Source organism: Eulemur rufifrons, chromosome 19 (genome assembly GCF_041146395.1).
Source record: "Eulemur rufifrons isolate Redbay chromosome 19, OSU_ERuf_1, whole genome shotgun sequence".
Lineage (NCBI taxonomy): Eukaryota > Metazoa > Chordata > Mammalia > Primates > Lemuridae > Eulemur > Eulemur rufifrons.
In genome coordinates, this window is record NC_091001.1 from 58,846,189 (window position 1) to 58,864,606 (window position 18,418).

General features: G+C 34.0%; 1 protein-coding gene across 7 annotated transcripts in view; it reads left to right on the plus strand.

Annotated features, from left to right (window-relative positions):
• EXOC6B (exocyst complex component 6B) overlaps positions 1-18,418 on the plus strand; it is a 563,953-nt gene that overhangs the window by 337,645 nt on the left and 207,890 nt on the right. For all 7 annotated transcript variants that reach the window (XR_011236208.1, XM_069494964.1, XM_069494962.1 and 4 more), the window contains one exon: positions 7,701-7,880. Coding sequence is in view for 6 of the 7 variants with exons in the window: in XM_069494964.1 (XP_069351065.1) it covers positions 7,701-7,880 (180 nt within the window). In the remaining variant the exon portion in view is untranslated. The remainder of the gene's footprint in view (positions 1-7,700; positions 7,881-18,418) is intronic.

Consider the following 18,418-nt stretch of genomic DNA (forward strand, 5'->3'; position numbering starts at 1 on the left):
TCTAATCCAGCTAAAATTTCTTAGAAAACCCTTCTATCAGTAAGTGACAAACCCAGGAGTCAGAAAATCAGTATGGATAGGATTGAACTGAATGTCACCATCAATCAATTGGATCTTATTGACATTTATAGAAGATTTCATCCAACAACAGCAGAGTACACATTCTTCTCAAGCTCATACAGAACATTCATGAAGACATACCAGGCCGGGCGCGGTGGCTCACGCCTGTAATCCTAGCACTCTGGGAGGCCGAGGTGGGCGGATCGTTTGAGCTCAGGAGTTCGAGACCAGCCTGAGCAAGAGCGAGACCCCATCTCTACTAAAAAAAAATAGAAAGAAATTATATGGACAGCTAAAAATATATATAGAAAAAATTAGCCGGGCATGGTGGTACATGCCTGTAGTCCCAGCTACTCGGGAGGCTGAGACAGGAGGATTGCTCGAGCTCAGGAGTTTGAGGTTGCTGTGAGCTAGGCTGACGCCACGGCACTCACTCTAGCCTGGGCAACAGAGTGAGACTCTGTCTCAAAAAAAAAAAAAAAAAAAAAAGACATACCATATTCTGGACAATTAAACACCCCTTAACAAATTTTAAAGAAATAGAAATCATATAAAAATTGCTCTTATTGTAGACCATATGGAATTAAACTAGAAATCATAACAGAAAGTTAGCTAGAAAATCCCACATTATTTGGAGATTAAGCAACCTATTTCAAAGTAAACATGAACCAAGAAAAAAGTCTCAAGAGAAATTAAAAAATATTTTGACCTAAATGAAAATGAAAACACAACTTAATATTTGCTTAGAAGGAAATTTGTAGCATTAATACCATATATTAGAAAAGAAGAAAGATATAAATTTAATAATCTATGATTCCACCTCAGGAAACTAGATAAAAAGCAAATTAAATTCAAAGTAAGCAGAACAAAAGAAATAGTACAAATTAGAGCAGAAGTAAGTAAAATGAAAACAGAAAATCAGCAAAATCAAAAGCTAGTTCTTAGAAAAGATCAATAAAATTGATAAGCTTTGAGCTAGACTAACCAAGAAAAAAAAGAAGACACAATGGCTAAGACTAATACCTTAAATGAAAGATGGGCATCACTACTGATCCCATCCATGGACATGTTAAAGAATAAGAAAGGAATAGTATGAACAACTCCTTACCTACAGTTCGAAAACCCACATGAAATAGATAATTCCTTAAAAGACACAATATACCAAAACTTTTACTGTGAGAAATAGATAATCCAGATAGCCTTATATATATTAAAGAAATTGAATCAGTAATTAATAACCTTACAAAACAGAAAGCGAAAGCAGCAGGCCTAGATGGGTTCTCTGGTGAATTCTACCAAGAATTTAAGGAAGAAATTACGCCAATTCTCTACAACTATTTTCCAGAGAATAGTAGTAGAGGGGATACTTCTTTACTCATTTTATGAGGCCATCATTCCCCTAATACCCAAACCAGACATTACAAGAAAAGAAAGCTATAGAACAATGTAATGCATGAACATGACTGCAAAAATCCTTGTGAAATATTAGCAAATCAAATCCAACAATGTATAAAAAGAATTATACACCACGACCAAATGAGATTTATTCTAGGTCTGCAAGGCTGGTTCAGCATTCAGAGATCAATTATTATAAGCCATGACATCAACTGACTAAAAAAGAAAAATTATATGATTATATTAATAGATGCAGAAAAATACCCATTCATGATAAAAACTCTGAGAAAACTAGAATACAGGGGAATTTTCTCAAATTGATAAGGAACATCTATCAAACAACCACTGCAGCTAACATCATATTTAATAGTAAGAAACTAGGTGTTTTCTCACTAAGATTAGGAACAAGGGAGGGATGTCCCCTTATATCACTCCTAGTCAATATCCAATAATACAAGAAAAGGAAATGAAAGGTATACATATTGGGAAGGAAGAAATAAAACCCTCTCTGTTTGCAGAAAACATGACTGACTATGTAGAAAATCCCAAAGAAATAACAAACTGCTGAAACTAGTATGTGATTACAGCAAGGTTCAGGATACAAGGTTAATATACAAAGGTCAATTGCTTTCTTTTACACTAGCAATGAACAACTGGAATTTGAAATTAAAAACACAAATTTACATTAGCACCAAAAAATAAAAATAAAATACTTAGGTATGAATCTGTCAATATATATATATATATAAGATCTATGTGAGGAAAACTATAAACCTCTGATGAAAGTAATCAAAGAAGTTCAAAATAAATGGAGATATATTTCATTTCATTTATAGGAGGACTCAATATTATCAAGATCCCAGTTCTTCTTAACTTGATGTATAGATTTAATGCAATTCCAGCCAAAATCCTAGCAAGTTATTTTGTGGATATTGACAAATCTATTCTATAACTTAAATGGAAAATGAAAACACCCAGCATAGCCAACACAGTATTGAAAGAGAAGAACAAGTTGGAGGATGGATAATGTGTTCAAGACTTACTACAAAGCTACAGTAATGAAGACAGAGTGGTGCTGGTAAAAGAGTAGACAAATAGATCAGTGGAACAGAATATAGAGCCCAGAAATGGCCCACATAAATATAGTTAACTGATTGTTGATAAGAAGCAATGGCAATTCAATGGAGAATGGAGATTCTTTTCAACAAATGGTGCAGGAACAACTGAATATCACATGTAAAAAAAAAAAAAAAGATCTAGACACAGACTATCCCTTTCACAAAAATTCACTCAAAATGTGAAATCTAAGTGTAAGACGCAAAACTATAATACACCTAGAAGATAATATATGAGAAAATGTAGATGACCTTGGGTTTGGTGATGACTTTGGATACAACACTAAAAGCATGATCCATGAAAGAAAAAAATGATAATTTGGACTTCATTAAAATTAAAAACTTGCTGTAGGAAAGATACTGTGTATGAAAAAGATACTCAGTATGAAAAAAGCTATAAACTGGGAGAAATTATCTGCAAGATACATATCTGATAAAGGACTTATACAAAGTACTCATAAAACTCGACAATAAGAAAACAAATCAATTAAAAAATGGGCAAGAGTTCTGAACAGCTCCCTCACCAAATATGTCAGATATACACTGTATATACAGATGGCAAATATATATGAAAAGATGTTTCACATCATTTTTCATTAGGGAATTGCAAACTAAAACAATAATGAAATACCACTACACACCTATTAGAATGGCTAACATATGAAACACTGGCAATACCAATTGCTGCCCCAACAATAACTATCATCCATTGCTGGTGCTAATGCAAAATGCAATAACCATTTTGGAAGACAGTTTGTCAATTTCTTACAAAGCTGAACACAGTCTTACCATGCGATCCAGCAATTGTACTCCTTGGTGTTACCCAAATGAGTTGAAAACTTATGTCCATACAAAACCTGCACATAGATGTTATGGCAGTTTTATTTATGATTGCTAAAACTTGGATGCAACCAAGATGTCTTTTAGTAGGTGAATGTATCAACAAATTGTGACACATACATAAATAAAGTATTATTCAATGATAAAAAGAAATGAGCTATCAAGCCATGAAAAGATATGCAGGAACCTTAAGTGTACATTGCTGAGGGAAAGAAGCCAATCTGAAAAGCCTACAGACTGTGTGTTTCCAACTATATCATATTCTGGAAAAGGCAAAACAATGGAGACAATAAAAAGATCAGGGGTCACCAGGATTTGGGGAAGGGATGAATGGATGAATAGGTGTAGTGCAGAAGAGTTTTAGGGCAGTGAAACTATTCTGTATGATATTGTAATGGTGAATATATGACATTATATACTTTTCAATACCCACAGAATTGTGTAGCATAAAGAGTAAACCCTAATGTAAACTATGGACTTTAGTTAATAATAAAATACCGTTATTGGCTTATCAGTTTTAAAAAATGTATCATACTAATGCTGGATGTTTTAATAGGGGTAATACCAGGAGAGTGTGGGTAGGGAAGTGGTATATGCAAATGCTGTGTACTTTCTGCTTAATTTTTCTTTAAACCTAAAATACTAAAAAATAAAGTCTTTTTTTTTTTTTTTTTTTTGAGACAGAGTCTTACTCTGTTGCCCAGGCTAGAGTGCTATGGCGTCAACCTAGCTCACAGCAACCTCAAACTCCTGGGCTCAAGCAATCCTCCTGCCTCAGCCTCCTGAGTAGCTGAGACTACAGGCATGCACCACATGCCTGGCTAATTTTTTCTGTATATATTTTTAGTTGTCCATATAATTTCTTTCTAGATTTTTTAATAGAGATGGGGTCTCACTCTTGCTCAGGCTGGTCTCGAACTCCTGAGCTCAAATGATCCACCCACTTCAGCCTCCCAGAGTGCTAGGATTACAGATGTGAGCCACCTCGCCTGGCCAAAAATAAAGTCTTCAATGAAAAAAAACTAGCAACATAGGAATTCAAGTACACTCTAAGCCTATCATACAAGTAATGTAAAGATATAAGTATAGAAGTGCTCATTGAAACACTAGTAGGAGGAAAACCTGTTGAAAATTATAAAGCATTGATGAAAGAAACTGAAGACACAGATGAAAAGATATTATAAGTTTATAGATTGGAAGAATTAATATTGTTAAAATATTCATACTACTCAAAGTGATCTACAAATTAAATGCAATTCCTATCAAAATCCCAATGATAGTTTTCACTGAAATAGAATAGATAGTCCTAAAATCCATATGGAACCACTAAAAACCCCAAATGCCCAAAGCAATCTTGAGCAAAAAGAGCAAAGATGGAGGCATCATTACCTGACTTAAAAATCTACAACAAAGCTATAGTAATCAAAACAGCTTGGTACTGACATAAAAATAGTCACGTAGACCAATGGGACAGAATAGAGAGCCCAGAAATAAATCCATGAATTTACTGTCAATGAATTTTTGACAAAGATGTCAAGGACACCCAAAGGGGAAATGATAGTCTCTTTAATAAATGGGGCTGGGAAAGCTGGATATCCCCAGGCACAAGGATGAAATTAGTCCTTCATCCCACACATACACAAAACTCAACTCAAAATGAATTAAAGACAAACACATGACCTGAAACTGTAAAACAATGAGAAAAAAATATTGGGGAAAAAACTCCATGACACTGGCCGGGGGCAATAATTTTTTGAATATGACCCCAAAAGCTCAAGCCACAGAAGCAAATATTGACAAATGGGATTGATTATATCACACTGAAAAGTTTTTGTACAGCAAAGGAAGCAATCAACAGAATGAAGGGATAACCTACAAAATGGGAGAATTTATTTGCAAACCATGCATCTGATATTCAAAATATAAAAAGAACACAAACAACTCAATATCAAGAAAACAAACAATTAAAAATGGGCAAAGGAACCAAATAGACATTTGTTAAAAGAAGATATGTAAATGGCCAAACAGGTATATGAAAAAAAATGCTTAAGGTAAGGCACCTGCATTTTACACCAACTGCTACATCTCCTCAGTGAAAAAGAAAAAGAAAAAAATTCTTTTAAGAAAAAAAACTTATAAAAATTCTTTAAAAATGCTCAACATCACTAATCATCAGAAAAATGCAAATTAAAACCATAATGAGATATTGTCTCACACCTATTAGGATGGCTATTATCAAAAGACAAAGATAACAAGTGTTGGAGAGGATGTAGAGAAAAGGGAAACCTTGTACACTGTTGGCAGGAAAGTAAATTAGTACAGCCATTACAGAAAAAACAGTAGGAGGTTCTTCAGAAAATTATTATAGAACTACCATGTAATTCAGCAATCCCACTACTGAGTATATATCCAGAGAAAATGAAATCAGTATGTCAAAGAGATACCTGCACTCCTATGTTCATTGCAACATTATCCACAATAGCCAAGATATTGGATCAAAGTAAGTGTCCATCAACAGGTGAATGCATAAAGAAAATGTGGTATGTGTGCACAATTGAATACTATACAGCCTTAAAAATGAAGGAAATATTGTCATTTGCAACAACATGGATAAACCTGGTGGATATTATATTTAGTGAAACAAGGCAGACACGAAAAGGCAAATATGCATGGCCTCACTTATATGTGGAATCTTAAAGTGTTGAACTCATAGAAACAGAGTAGAATGGTGGTTATCAGAGCTGCAGGGAGGGGGTTGGGCAGTTTTGGGTCAAAGGATAGAAAATTTCATTTAGATGGGAGGAATTAGTTCAAGAGATCTATTGTACAACGTAGTATCTATAGTTAATGTATTATATTCTTAAAAATCACTAGGAGAATAGATTTTTAAGTATTCCCACCACAAAAAAAATGATTAAGTATGTGAGGTAATGCATATGTTAATTAGCTCAATTTAGCCATTATACAATGTGTACATATTTCAAAACATCAGATTGTACATGATAAATATATACAATTTTTGTCAACTAAAAATTTTAAATAGCATTATTTATATAAGTAAACATAGTCACTAACTATATTATAGTACATTGATATATTGCAAAATTATGCAGACATTAAAAAAGTGAAAATGTAGAGGATGGGACAGGCTAGAGAGACATTTTGGAGTTAGAATATACTGGACTTATTTTTTGACTATTAAGGAAAGAGTGAAATCCAATATGTTGCTTAGATTTCTGCCTTGATCTGAATGGAATAGGTGAAGAGTGAGGAATATGATGAGTCTAGAACTAGACCTACTTATTTCAAACTTTCTATGGCTCAGAGATACCTATGAAGCACTCACATATATGGTTCTTTAATTAGAATGGGTTTGTAGTAGATCCATATTGAAGACAGAGATACTGGAAGTTATAGGAATTAATTAAATGACCCAAAGAAAGTGAGATGGCAGCCAAAGAAGTGAAAGGAAATCCAGGAGAAAACCATTTTATGAAAGCCATGGAAAGACATAGTTTTAAGTAGAGAATATTAAATGGAGATTAAGTAAGATCAGACTGAAAAATGAATACTGGCTGTGATAGCAAGTAGCCTGTGGGTTATCCTAAACCAGTCCATGTTGATGGTTTTTTAGTACTGAAATAATGATTGCCCTGGTGTAATGTCTACTCATTTGTCCTGAAAATATTTTTGTAAGAACATTAATCCCACCATACCTCTTAGATACTTTAGTATGCTAGTGTACATCATGAATCTCTTATGCAGGGTATCTCAAACTTACGCGATCTAAGAACTCTTTGCTTTTTTTTTTTTTTTTTTTTTGGTATCATTTAGGATTATTGTTACTTAGAACTCATATTAGGAAACATGGTAGTGTACCAATCTATACTTCAGGATACATATAAACATCTAGAGGATATGTAGAGGTTGGTGTTATAAGAAGGAAGCCTCTTAGCGTTCCAGAAGAGATGGAAGCGATTAAACTTCTGAGAGCAAGTTTAGTTTTGAACAGAGATAAGAAAGTAAAGAAGGATGCAGAGTTGAGGGCAGTGAAGGCAGTTTCCCTATTTAGTGAAGCAAAATATTAAATAATAGCTTTTCTTATAGACAAAAGTATAGAAAAGACTAGGGTACTTTTGAAAACAGAAAAATTAAGGGAGACTGTGATATGACTCTATATTCCCAATTATGTTACTTAATGGGTATGAGATAGCTCCAAGCTCATATAAATTTCTGCCTTGTGAATACTGGAAATCTAATGATTTTTCCCATTTTTATATTATTTCACAGGATGCTAGACATGCAGCTGAAGAAGAGATTTATACTAACCTAAACCAGAAGATTGACCAGTTTCTACAGCTGGCAGACTATGACTGGATGACAGGAGATTTGGGAAACAAAGCCAGTGATTACCTAGTAGACCTCATTGCCTTTCTGCGTAGCACCTTTGCTGTATTCACACACCTTCCTGTAAGTGACAGTTGCTCTTACTTTGCCCTTCATATGTAATAGAAAAAAGTTCTGTTAAAATCTAGTTTGGTGAAAGATGTTAGTTTCTGTTGTAACTGGCCAAGAAGCTTTTCAGCATATAAAAACTCATGCTATATTTATTGACCGTTAATGATGTTTAAAGGCCTCTTCCATCATTTTTCTTTGACTTTTGCGTTTTGTTTGACAATGGCCCATAGTATCATGTCTGCTTATCTTTTTCTTATCTTCAAGGTAATTAGCACAAAGACATTATGAAAGCCTTGGTAGAAATAAAAAAAAGAAATTTATGAGTTAGAGTTTCAGATATATTTCATTTAGTTCTAGGATATCTTTTAATTTTTTTATATAAACTGATAGTCTATGATGAAACTCCCCATCTTTTTATTTAATTTGTCTACCTTTTCTCTATTTTCTTGAACATATTAGTCATAGTCATTTAAAGTCATTCTACACTAATTCTCATGTATATTTTACCTAGCTTTGTTTCTGATTTTTTTCTTGGTTTTCAGTCATATGGTCCTGTGTCTTCCTAGTATTTCTTGGTTGATGTTAGACATTATGTCTGAATTATGTAGAGATTCCAAGTGATATTATCTTCCACCAGAAAAGGTTTATCCTGTCCTTTGCTAAGTAGGCAGAATGGACAAGTGGTTGTGGTTTGAGGCTGATCATCTTAGTCCAATCATGGACTGATCTGGGTCAAGATTGGATTGTAGTTGTAGTGTACCTCTGGTTTGCCCCTGTTGCTAGGATGTGGTTCTGCAGGACTTTTGATAACAGTCTGGCACGTCATTGTCTCTTCAGCACCAAAGAGGACTATAGAAATTTCTGCTTGTCAGAGAAACCTTATCTATTCTGCCTCCTTTGTTCTTCAGTTTTAGAATTTAGCAAATGTCTTGAGAAGGAATCTTAGCAGTACCCAGATCAGCAATTGCCAATAGGAAAAACGTGGTTGGTGATTGTCACTGTCAATTTACCACTCCTCAAGAGCTTTCAGCTCCTCCTGTGCTTTGAATGTTTGTGTACCTCCAAAAATTCCTATGTTGGACCTAATAACCAGTGCGATTGACATCAGGAGGTAAACCTTGGAAGATGATAGATCATGAGGGTGGAGCCCTCACAAATGGGATTAGTGTCCTTATAAAAGAGATTTCAGAGAGCTTCCTTGTTCCTTTCACCATGTGTGGATGCAGCAAGAAGTCTCCTTTTATGAACCAGGAAGTGGGCTCTCACCAGGCGCCGAATCTGTTGGCACTTTGATCTTGAAATTCTTGGCCTCCAGAACTGTGAGAAATAGATTTCTATTGTATATAAGCTACCCAGTCCATGGTATTTTATTACATCAGCCCAAATGAAATAAGATATGTCCCGCCATTTCTATGCATCTTTCCACTAGTGAGTCTTTTTCTCTAAAACACTATGAAAGAAATTATTGGAAATCTCACTTTGTTTTTCAAGGGTTTGGGCTTAAACCCTTATTTTCCTCAGCTGTGTAGCTTCAGAATTCAGAAAATATCTTCAGGGGAAAACTGGTCCTCAAATCTCTGATTTTGGCACTCTAGCCCCTTGGAAACAGCAAAAATTCCATGTTTTTTTTTTCCTCCTAGTAGTTATTATCTGCCTGGTCTTAAGGTTCTTAGTCTGTTGTCCATGCCTAGGTTTGGCAAATGGCCCCAGAGACAGCTGCAGACCCTCAGCTCACTTTTTAAAGATTTTGTTCTGCAATTTTATTCCTTGTAGTGCTCATTGCTTTACACCACTCTGGTATTTTTAAATATATGTTTTCTTTACATTTTTTACTTCCCCTCTTAGTTCTTAATAGGAGCATTCACCTCCAGAAAATTATGTCATTTCATCTAGCTTTATCTTGATACCAAAATCTGACAAAACTAGTACCCCAAAATAATAATAATGATCTCACAATTATAGACAAAAAATAAAATATTAACCTGTCAATTCTGAGTGTTTTAAGAGAGTAATTTCACACTAGAATGTGGGATTTATTCCAGAAATACAAGGATGGTTTGATATTTTAAAAAATCTGTTAGCATAATTTATCCCATAACTAGGTTAAGGAGATGAAGTATCTTGATGTATTCTAGAAAGGCATTTTATAACCTACAGTCTGCCTTCTTGATTTAAAAACAAAACTTACTACATTATAAGTAGTATAATATTTTGATAACATGATAAGGGACATCTTGGGAAATTCAGCAGCCTCCCTAGATTTAGTTAGTGGATCACTAAAAACATTTATTTATAGGAACATCAGGAGTTGAGTAAAGATGCTTATAACCAATGCTTTAGAAGTTCTATTGAATAAATGTTAAAAAAAGAATAAATTATAAATATAGTAATGAGTCATATATGTGAGTCTGCTGCTGTAACAAAATACATTAGACTGGGTAACTTATAAACAACAGAAATTTGCATCTCACAGTTCTAGAGGCTGGGAAGCCCAAGATCAAGACTTAGACAGATTCATTGTCTGGTGAAAGCCTGTTTCTCATAGGTGGCGCCTTCTGTTTCCTCCCATGGCATAGAGGGCAAAAAGAACACACTTACTCCTCCAAGCCCTTTTATAAGGGCACTATTTCCAATTGTGAATGACTTGATCATTTTCCAAAATGTTCCACTTCTTAGTACAATCGCATAGGGGGATTTAGTTTCAACATGAATTTTAGAGAAACTCTATCATTCAAACCATAGCACATGCATATTACTAATATTATTCATAGATTATTATTGTCTAGTTGAATAACTCAGGAAAATCAACTGAAAAGTCATTATGACCAATAAGAATTTATGTTAGCTGGTTCACTTAGAAAACAAATCAACTTCTCTTATATTAGCTATACTCACATAGAAAATATATTGCCAAAGATGTCCTATTTACTGTTGAGGCATAAGATGTAATTTCTCTATCCATTTACTTAGCAAGTGTAATAATACGTAGAACTAATGTGAAGACATAACAAAGTAATAGAAAAGAGGCTTCTTTATGTACAAATATACAGTGTTCCAGGATGGGAGCATTTCATTTTGTAGAGAGTTTTTCTGAGTTTAATCTAATTGCAGCAAATACAAAGTGAATTTAGTAAGGGAGGTATCTTAACAAAATAATTCTAAAATTCATTTGTAAACAAAAATGGAAAATATTTGATAAAAATGTGAAAAAGAAAATTAATGTGTGTTGTTAGAGAAAGGCTATTATAGAGAAATAGAGAAATGCTATTATAAAGCAAAATATTTTAATATCTTTCTCAAAATATAAGACTCACAGATTAAAGGATTAGAATATAAAATCTATAAATATTATAAGTGGAATGTAAAAATTTAGTATATGATAAAGTTGACACTCAGTCATTGCTATTGCTACTACTATCTGCAAATTTGTATACAAAGAACATTAAGCTGATACCTCATATATCGAAATGAATTCTAGATTGAGTAAATGTTTAAATCTTTAAAAAGTAAGAAATTATGAGGAAAACCAAGAAAATATTGGCAAATTTTTATATAATTTGAAAGTAAGTCACCTTCCTAAGGATAACACCAAAGATTGAAGTCATTAAGAAACAGGTTGATAATTTTACTACATAAAATGTTTTTTAAAGTACTTAATAAAATAGATTACAAACTTATCATGAAAAATAATTGCAATAAATATTCCCAAAGGTTAATATTTGTAATGTATAACACATATTGAATTGTTGCCAATTTAATAAGAAAAAAACAGACAACTTAATAGAAAAATTTGCAAAAGTGATATTTATGCAGTCAGATAAGATGAAAAATAAATGACTGCTGATAACATGAACAAAATGTGTAGCTCTAGTAGTGATATACATGTTAAAGTTGTGGGATATTTTTGGCTATAAATTTGTCTGAAGTAAATAAGAAAATGGTAACATTCAGTATTTATGAGAAATATTTCTGGATATAGGTATTGCTGGTAGGGGTCTAAATTGGTATGTCCTTTTTGGAGGTCAGTTTTTCTTTCTTTTTTTTATTTCAGCATATTATGGGGGTACAAATGTGTAGGTTACGTATATTGCCTTTACCCCACCCAAGTCAGAGCTTCAAACATGTCCATCCCCAAGACGGTGCGCACTGCACCCATTAGGTGTGAATATACCCATCCCCTCCTCCCCCTCGCACCTTCCCTACATCTGATGAATGTTACTGTAATATGTGCACGTAAGTGTTGATCAGTTAATACCAATTTGATGGTGAGTCCATGTGGTGCTTGTTTTTCCCTTCTTGTGATACTTCACTTAGTAGAATGGGCTCCAGCTCTATCCAGGATAATACAGGAGGTCCTAGATCATCATTGTTTTTTGTGGCTGAGTAAAACTCCATGGTATACATATACCACATTTTATTAATCCACTCATGTATTGATGGGCACTTGGGTTGTTTCCACATCTTTGCAATTGTGAATTGTGCTGCTATAAACATTCTAGTGCAGATGTCTTTTTTATAGAATGTCTTTTTTTCCTTGGGTCAATGCCCCATAATGGAATCGCTAGATCAAATGGTAGTTCTACTTATAGCTCTTTGAGGTATCTCCATGTTACTTTCCACAGAGGTTGTACTAGTTTGCAGTCCCACCAGCAGTGTATGAATGTTCTTATCTCTCTGCATTCACGCCAACATTTATTGTTTTGGGACTTTTTGATAAAAGCCATTCTCATTGGAGTTAATTGATATCTTATTGTGGTTTTGATTTGCATTTCCCTGATTAGAGATGTTGAGCATTTTTTCATATATGTGTTCCCCATTAGTTTATCTTCTTTTGAAAAGTTTCTGTTCATGTCCTTTGCCCACTTTTTAATGGAGTTGTTTGATTTTTTGCTTGCTGATTTTCTTGAGTTCTATATAGATTCTAGTTATCAGCCCTTTATCAGATATGTAGCATGCGAATATTTTCTCCTATTCTGTAGGTTGTCTGTTTGCTCTCGTGATAGTTTCCTTGGCTGTACGGAAGCTTTTTAATTTGATCAGGTCCCATTTATTTATTTTTGTTGTTGCTGTGATTACCTTTGGGGGTCTCCCTCATAAATTCTTTGCCTAGGCCAATGTCTATAAGAATTTTTCCAACATTTTCTTCTAGAATTCTTATAGTTTCACGCCTTAGGTTTAAGTCTGTTATCCACTGTGAGTTGATTTTTGTGAGAGGTGAGAGGTGAGAGGTATGGATCCTGTTTCAGTCTTCTACTTGTGGCTATCCAATTTTCCCAGCACCATTTATTGAATAAGGATTGTTTTTCCCAGTGTATGTTTTTGTCTGCTTTTTCAAAGATGAGATGGCTGTATGAGGTTTTATATCTGAGTTCTCAGTTCTGTTCTATTGGTGTATGTCTCTGTTCTTGTGCCAGTACCATGCTGTTTTAGTTACTATAGCCCTGCAGTATAGCTTGAAGTCTGGTAAATTGATGCCTCCAAATTTGTTCTTTTTGCTTAAGATTGCTTTTGCTCTATGGGGTCTTCTCTGGTCCCATACGAAGGGTAGAATTATTTTTTCTAGATCTGGAAAAAATAATGTTGGTGTTTTAATAGGGATTGCATTGAATCTGTACATCACTTTGGGTAGTATAGACATTTTAACAATGTTGATTCTGCCGACCCATGAACATGGTATGGTTTTCCACCTGTTTACGTCCTCTGCTATTTCCTTCCTCAGTGTTTTGTAGTTCTCCCTATAGAGGTCTTTCACCTCCCTAGTTAAATATGTTCCTAGGTATCTTATTTTCTTTGTTGCTATTGTGTAGGGTATTGAGTGTTTGATTTGGTTCTCAGTATGACTGTTGTTGGCTTATAGAAACTCTACTGATTTCTGTACATTGATTTTGTAACCTGAGACTTTGCTGAATTTGTCCATTCCAGTAGTCTCATGGCAGAATCTTTTGGGTTTTCTAGATATGAGATAATATAGTCAGCAAAGAGTGATAGTTTGACCTCTTCTGCCCCCATTTGGATGCCCTTGATTTCCTTCTCTTGTCTGATTGCTCTGGCTAGGACTTCTAGTACTATATTGAATAGAAGTGGTGATAGAAGGCAAACTTATCTGGTTCTGGTTCTAAGCAGGAATTCTTTCAATTTTTCCCCCTTCAGTATGAGAAATTCCTTAAAATTTTCTTACCTTTTTATCACGCAATTCCACTTTTGGAATTCTAACTTAATGAAATAATCATGGATGTATTAGAAAATTCACATGTCAGTATGTGCAACATAATCTTGTGTTTTTTATAGTGAAGAGTTGGTGTATATTAAAAATCCAATAAATATTACAGATGTGTTCACTAAATTATTATATATTCACATAATGTGATATCATTTATTCATCAAATTAATGTTAATATATATTTATTCATTTAAAAATATGTTTATTATTTCTTAATTGGAAGAGCAGATTACAAAACAGTATATGCATTATAATCTCATTTTTATTAATATACATATATTGATCATCTATTAACATATTATGTATAGTAAAAGTCTAGAATTATGTACTCCCTGGTTTAACTATGCTTATCTCTATGTAGCTTTTAGTTTTTCCTTTTTGTTTACTTGTGCTTTTTAAAATTTTTTCTGTCTTGAAACATTTGGTGCTTTTATAATCCTGGGTGGAGGAAGAGTTGATTTTTAGAATCATTATTTTTCATCTCAAGAATTAGTATCTTTGATAACTAATTTATATTTTTAAAAAGCGCTTTTATCGAAGGAAGATTTTTTTCAAATGTGTGTCAAATTTCAGAGGGAAAATGGCCAGTATTATTTTGGCCATTATGTCTTCCCTAACATGGTACAGTTATTTCAGTAAGATCTTATAGTATCATAAGAAAAATATGCAGTAGTTGAAAGGCAATGCTATCCTAGATGGGTGGAACTATATTCATCTTCCTTTTTTTTTTTTTTTGCTTTTCTGTGTTTAAAAAATAAAAATGAAACGCTGATAAGTGTTACTATTTATATATGCCATATTATTCGGTGACTCCTATATATAGAATAGCTATCATATGTCAACACCATACTTTGTACTCCTTACTTTAACCTCCAGGTCATTTAAAAGCAGTAATGTGAATTAAACTGGTGTTTGTCTAACTTAAAATGCATGCTTTTCTCTCCTGTAGAGTTGTGAACTTTCTTGCAGGGATATACTGTAAATAATTACTTGAGATTTTTTTTTCCTATTTTGTTTATTCTAAGCTGTAATTGTTGCTTAAATGCTATAAAACTTCTCAGTGTGGATTGAGTTGATCTTACCATTCAGACTATAGAACCACTTTGCCATGTACCATTCAAAAATCAATGTAGGAGGTAATTAACAGCCCTAAATCCTTAATGTTGCTTCCCTAAATACTGTGTTTCTGTCTTGTCTAAAATAAAGCTCTCTTTTTGAAGCTATGCTTTAAAAAATTAATTGGATTCACCAACCATTATATTCCCTAGAATCAGATTAAGTATGACTTCTAAAACTACCTTATCTGGTTTTCCACAAATAGCAAAATATATTTCCCAGCATTTGTGTTTATGCTCCCCAGAATGCTTGATAATTTCTTCATGGAACCCCATATTAGTGACAAAACAGAGCTGTGTCTAAGATTTGCCCTTGTGCATTGTTAGAGAAAGAATTGAGGGGAAAGGAAGGAAATTTTTCTGAGAAAGGACCTAAATCATTTGTCTGTTACTTAATATGAATATTTTCTTTTCATAGTTGAAATTCTCTGGCAGGCGTATCTCTCTTTCAAAGAGGAATTGAATAATAGAAAGTATGTATATGTAGAGGAAAGGAAAAGGCAAAGACTGTCTCTTGTTCTCTTACATGTTGATATCCCCAGTTTTTCTGTTTCTTTTGTTTTCTTTGTTCTCATATCACAACAGCAGTGTGGCCAACAGGATAGGTCAGATCAGTATCTAGGGGTGTGTGTGTGTGTGTGTGTGTGTGTGTGAGATAGAGATAAAGATAGAGATACAGAGACAGGGAGAAAGAGAGTGAGAGAGAGGGAGAGAGAGAGAGAGTGAATGAGCATGTTTGTTTAGGTGGGGGAGGGTGTCCTAGAGCATACTCATTATTAGAAAGTGAATGGTCAGAGAGGAAAATTATCTAATTTTGCAACTATTTTTTCCTCTTGAACTTTGGTGTTCAAGGCAGCCTACCTATTTCATGAGGCACCCAGAAATGACTGTAATAATAAGATTTTCCGCAGTTTTAAAATGTTACCATGTCTCTTGAGTTAATAGATGAGGTAAGTACACAAGCATTTTTTTCAGGCTTCAGTTGTATAATTTACAATCGCATGCACAATTACCCATTTTGCATGCTCAGCATAAGAGCATATGTTTGTGAATTTATCCTTATCATCCTGATAAATATCTTTCAGAAATGTTTAAAAGAGAGGAAATACTGTCTCAAGTAACAGACCCAGAGAAGGGAATCCTGAATTTGTTTTCTCAGTCTGCTGTTAATGTTAGTTTGTATGACCTGGGGCAAGATCTCTCATAACCCACCTTGGTTTGTGAGGTTAACTGTGGAAATTCTCTTAGTTTCCTTTTCTAACAATACAATCATACCTGTCCCTGGCCTTACTTCCTGGGCAGCCAATGGGCCATCTTCAAGGGAAAGTTATTTTCTATATAGAAGTTCCTGAAATTCTTCCCATCCAAAACCCTTTTAGAACTGCCGTTTCTCTTAGCATTCCATTTAATTCTATGAACTGCTGCCATCTCCGAACTAACCAAATGATTCTGCTACTGAGAAACTGTTAGTACAAACTGTCAGTGCTCTCATTAAGTACAAAATCTCTGTGACCATCAAGACTTTTCATAATGGGACTTCAAACTACCTTTTGACTTTATCTTTTTTTCTCTCTTTTCTATCTACCAAAGATTCAGTATTCTGAAGTAATGCTCTTTGTTAAGCATACTCAACTGTTTTCTACCCTGGGTCTTTTTTTTTTTTTTTTTTTTTCCCTTCATCTCTTTTTGTCTACCTTTATTGCTTCTGCCCTTTAATTGTATTGAAATCTTACATCCTTCAAGGCTCATTTCAAATACCACACCTTCTATGAAGCCTTCGTCAGTTCTCCTAACCAGATGCAACATCTTCCTTCCTTGTGGCACTGCTTTTATGGCACTAGCCCAATTCTACCTTGGGTAGGATGTGTCATTCATTTGTGTACTTGATTTGGGAAAAGAGATATTGGTAATTAAGAAGCATCAACTGTGTCTCAGATGCTTTACGTGTGTTATATGTCATCCCAGTTAATGAAGATCCAAAATACCCCAATCAGATAAGTGTTATTATCACATTTTATGGATGAGAACATGAACTCAAGGAGGATATGTGCTTTTTAAGGGATCAGCAAATAGGTGTCAGGGTGAGGATTTAAATAGATTTGCCTATAAAGTTGTTCCATTATATCACTTACTAGAGACATTGATTGCCAGCTAGGGACTGTGAACCCTGTGGATAGAGATCTTGTTTTATTCATCTGTATTTCTGTGTGCAGTTCAGCACCTGGCATGAAATGGTGCACCATAAGTTTTTGTGGTGTTTATTTGTTTTGAATAATAAAGTAAGTGAATTCTTGCCTGGGGTTTGAAAACCATTTTTGTATCGATCTTACATGTCATGAAAAATAATCATTTAATTATTAAAAGGAAAGCCATAAGCTATTATTTGGAGATAAATTTGTTTGGGTTAAAATTCTAAATTCCTCTTTCTCCTTCCATATTCTCAAAGGTTTCCTCAGATAAAAAAGATTATTATTTTTCAAATGACAGAATTTTATTTATAAAAGTGCCTTGCATCCATGTATTACTTTGTAATTCTCAAACTTTTTTATATATCATTACTTCACTTTGTTTTTTAAAAAAACCGCCTCTGTGATATGTGGACAGTCATTATTTCCCCCACTTGATAAATGTCAAAACTAAGGCCTGAAGTGATTTTGTCCAAGGTCAGAAAATTAATCAATAATGGGGCTAGATCATGAGGCTGTGCGGTCATTGTAAAGATGAGCACCAATGGAAGACCATAGACAGTTTCTCTTTATGTCAGTTTATTTCCAGATGTGCCTTACAAGAACACTGGTTCATCTGTGACTCCCTCTGTTCTGAAAATTTTAATCATTCCCACTTTTTCAAATGTAACTCCTATCCATATTAAATACATTTCTCCAAATTCCCCTACATAAAGCTGTGACTTCAGCCAAGTATTAATATATCTATTCATTGTTCCCAAACATACTATGCTTATTTCTAGCTGTCGACTCTGGTTCATGGCTCACTTTGAAATCCTTCCTCCTTTAAAATACAGTTCAAAGGCTGTTTTCCCCGTGAGGTCTTTCAGGACTGGTTGTGCTCTTCCCCACAATTCATACTCCAAGAGTTTGACTTTCTTGTGAACTACTATAGATCTTATTATCTCCATTCTCTACTTGAAACTTAAGACATATTATCTTAATTTTTTTCTATATTTTCCCTTTATCAATTAACATTAGAAGTTCTTT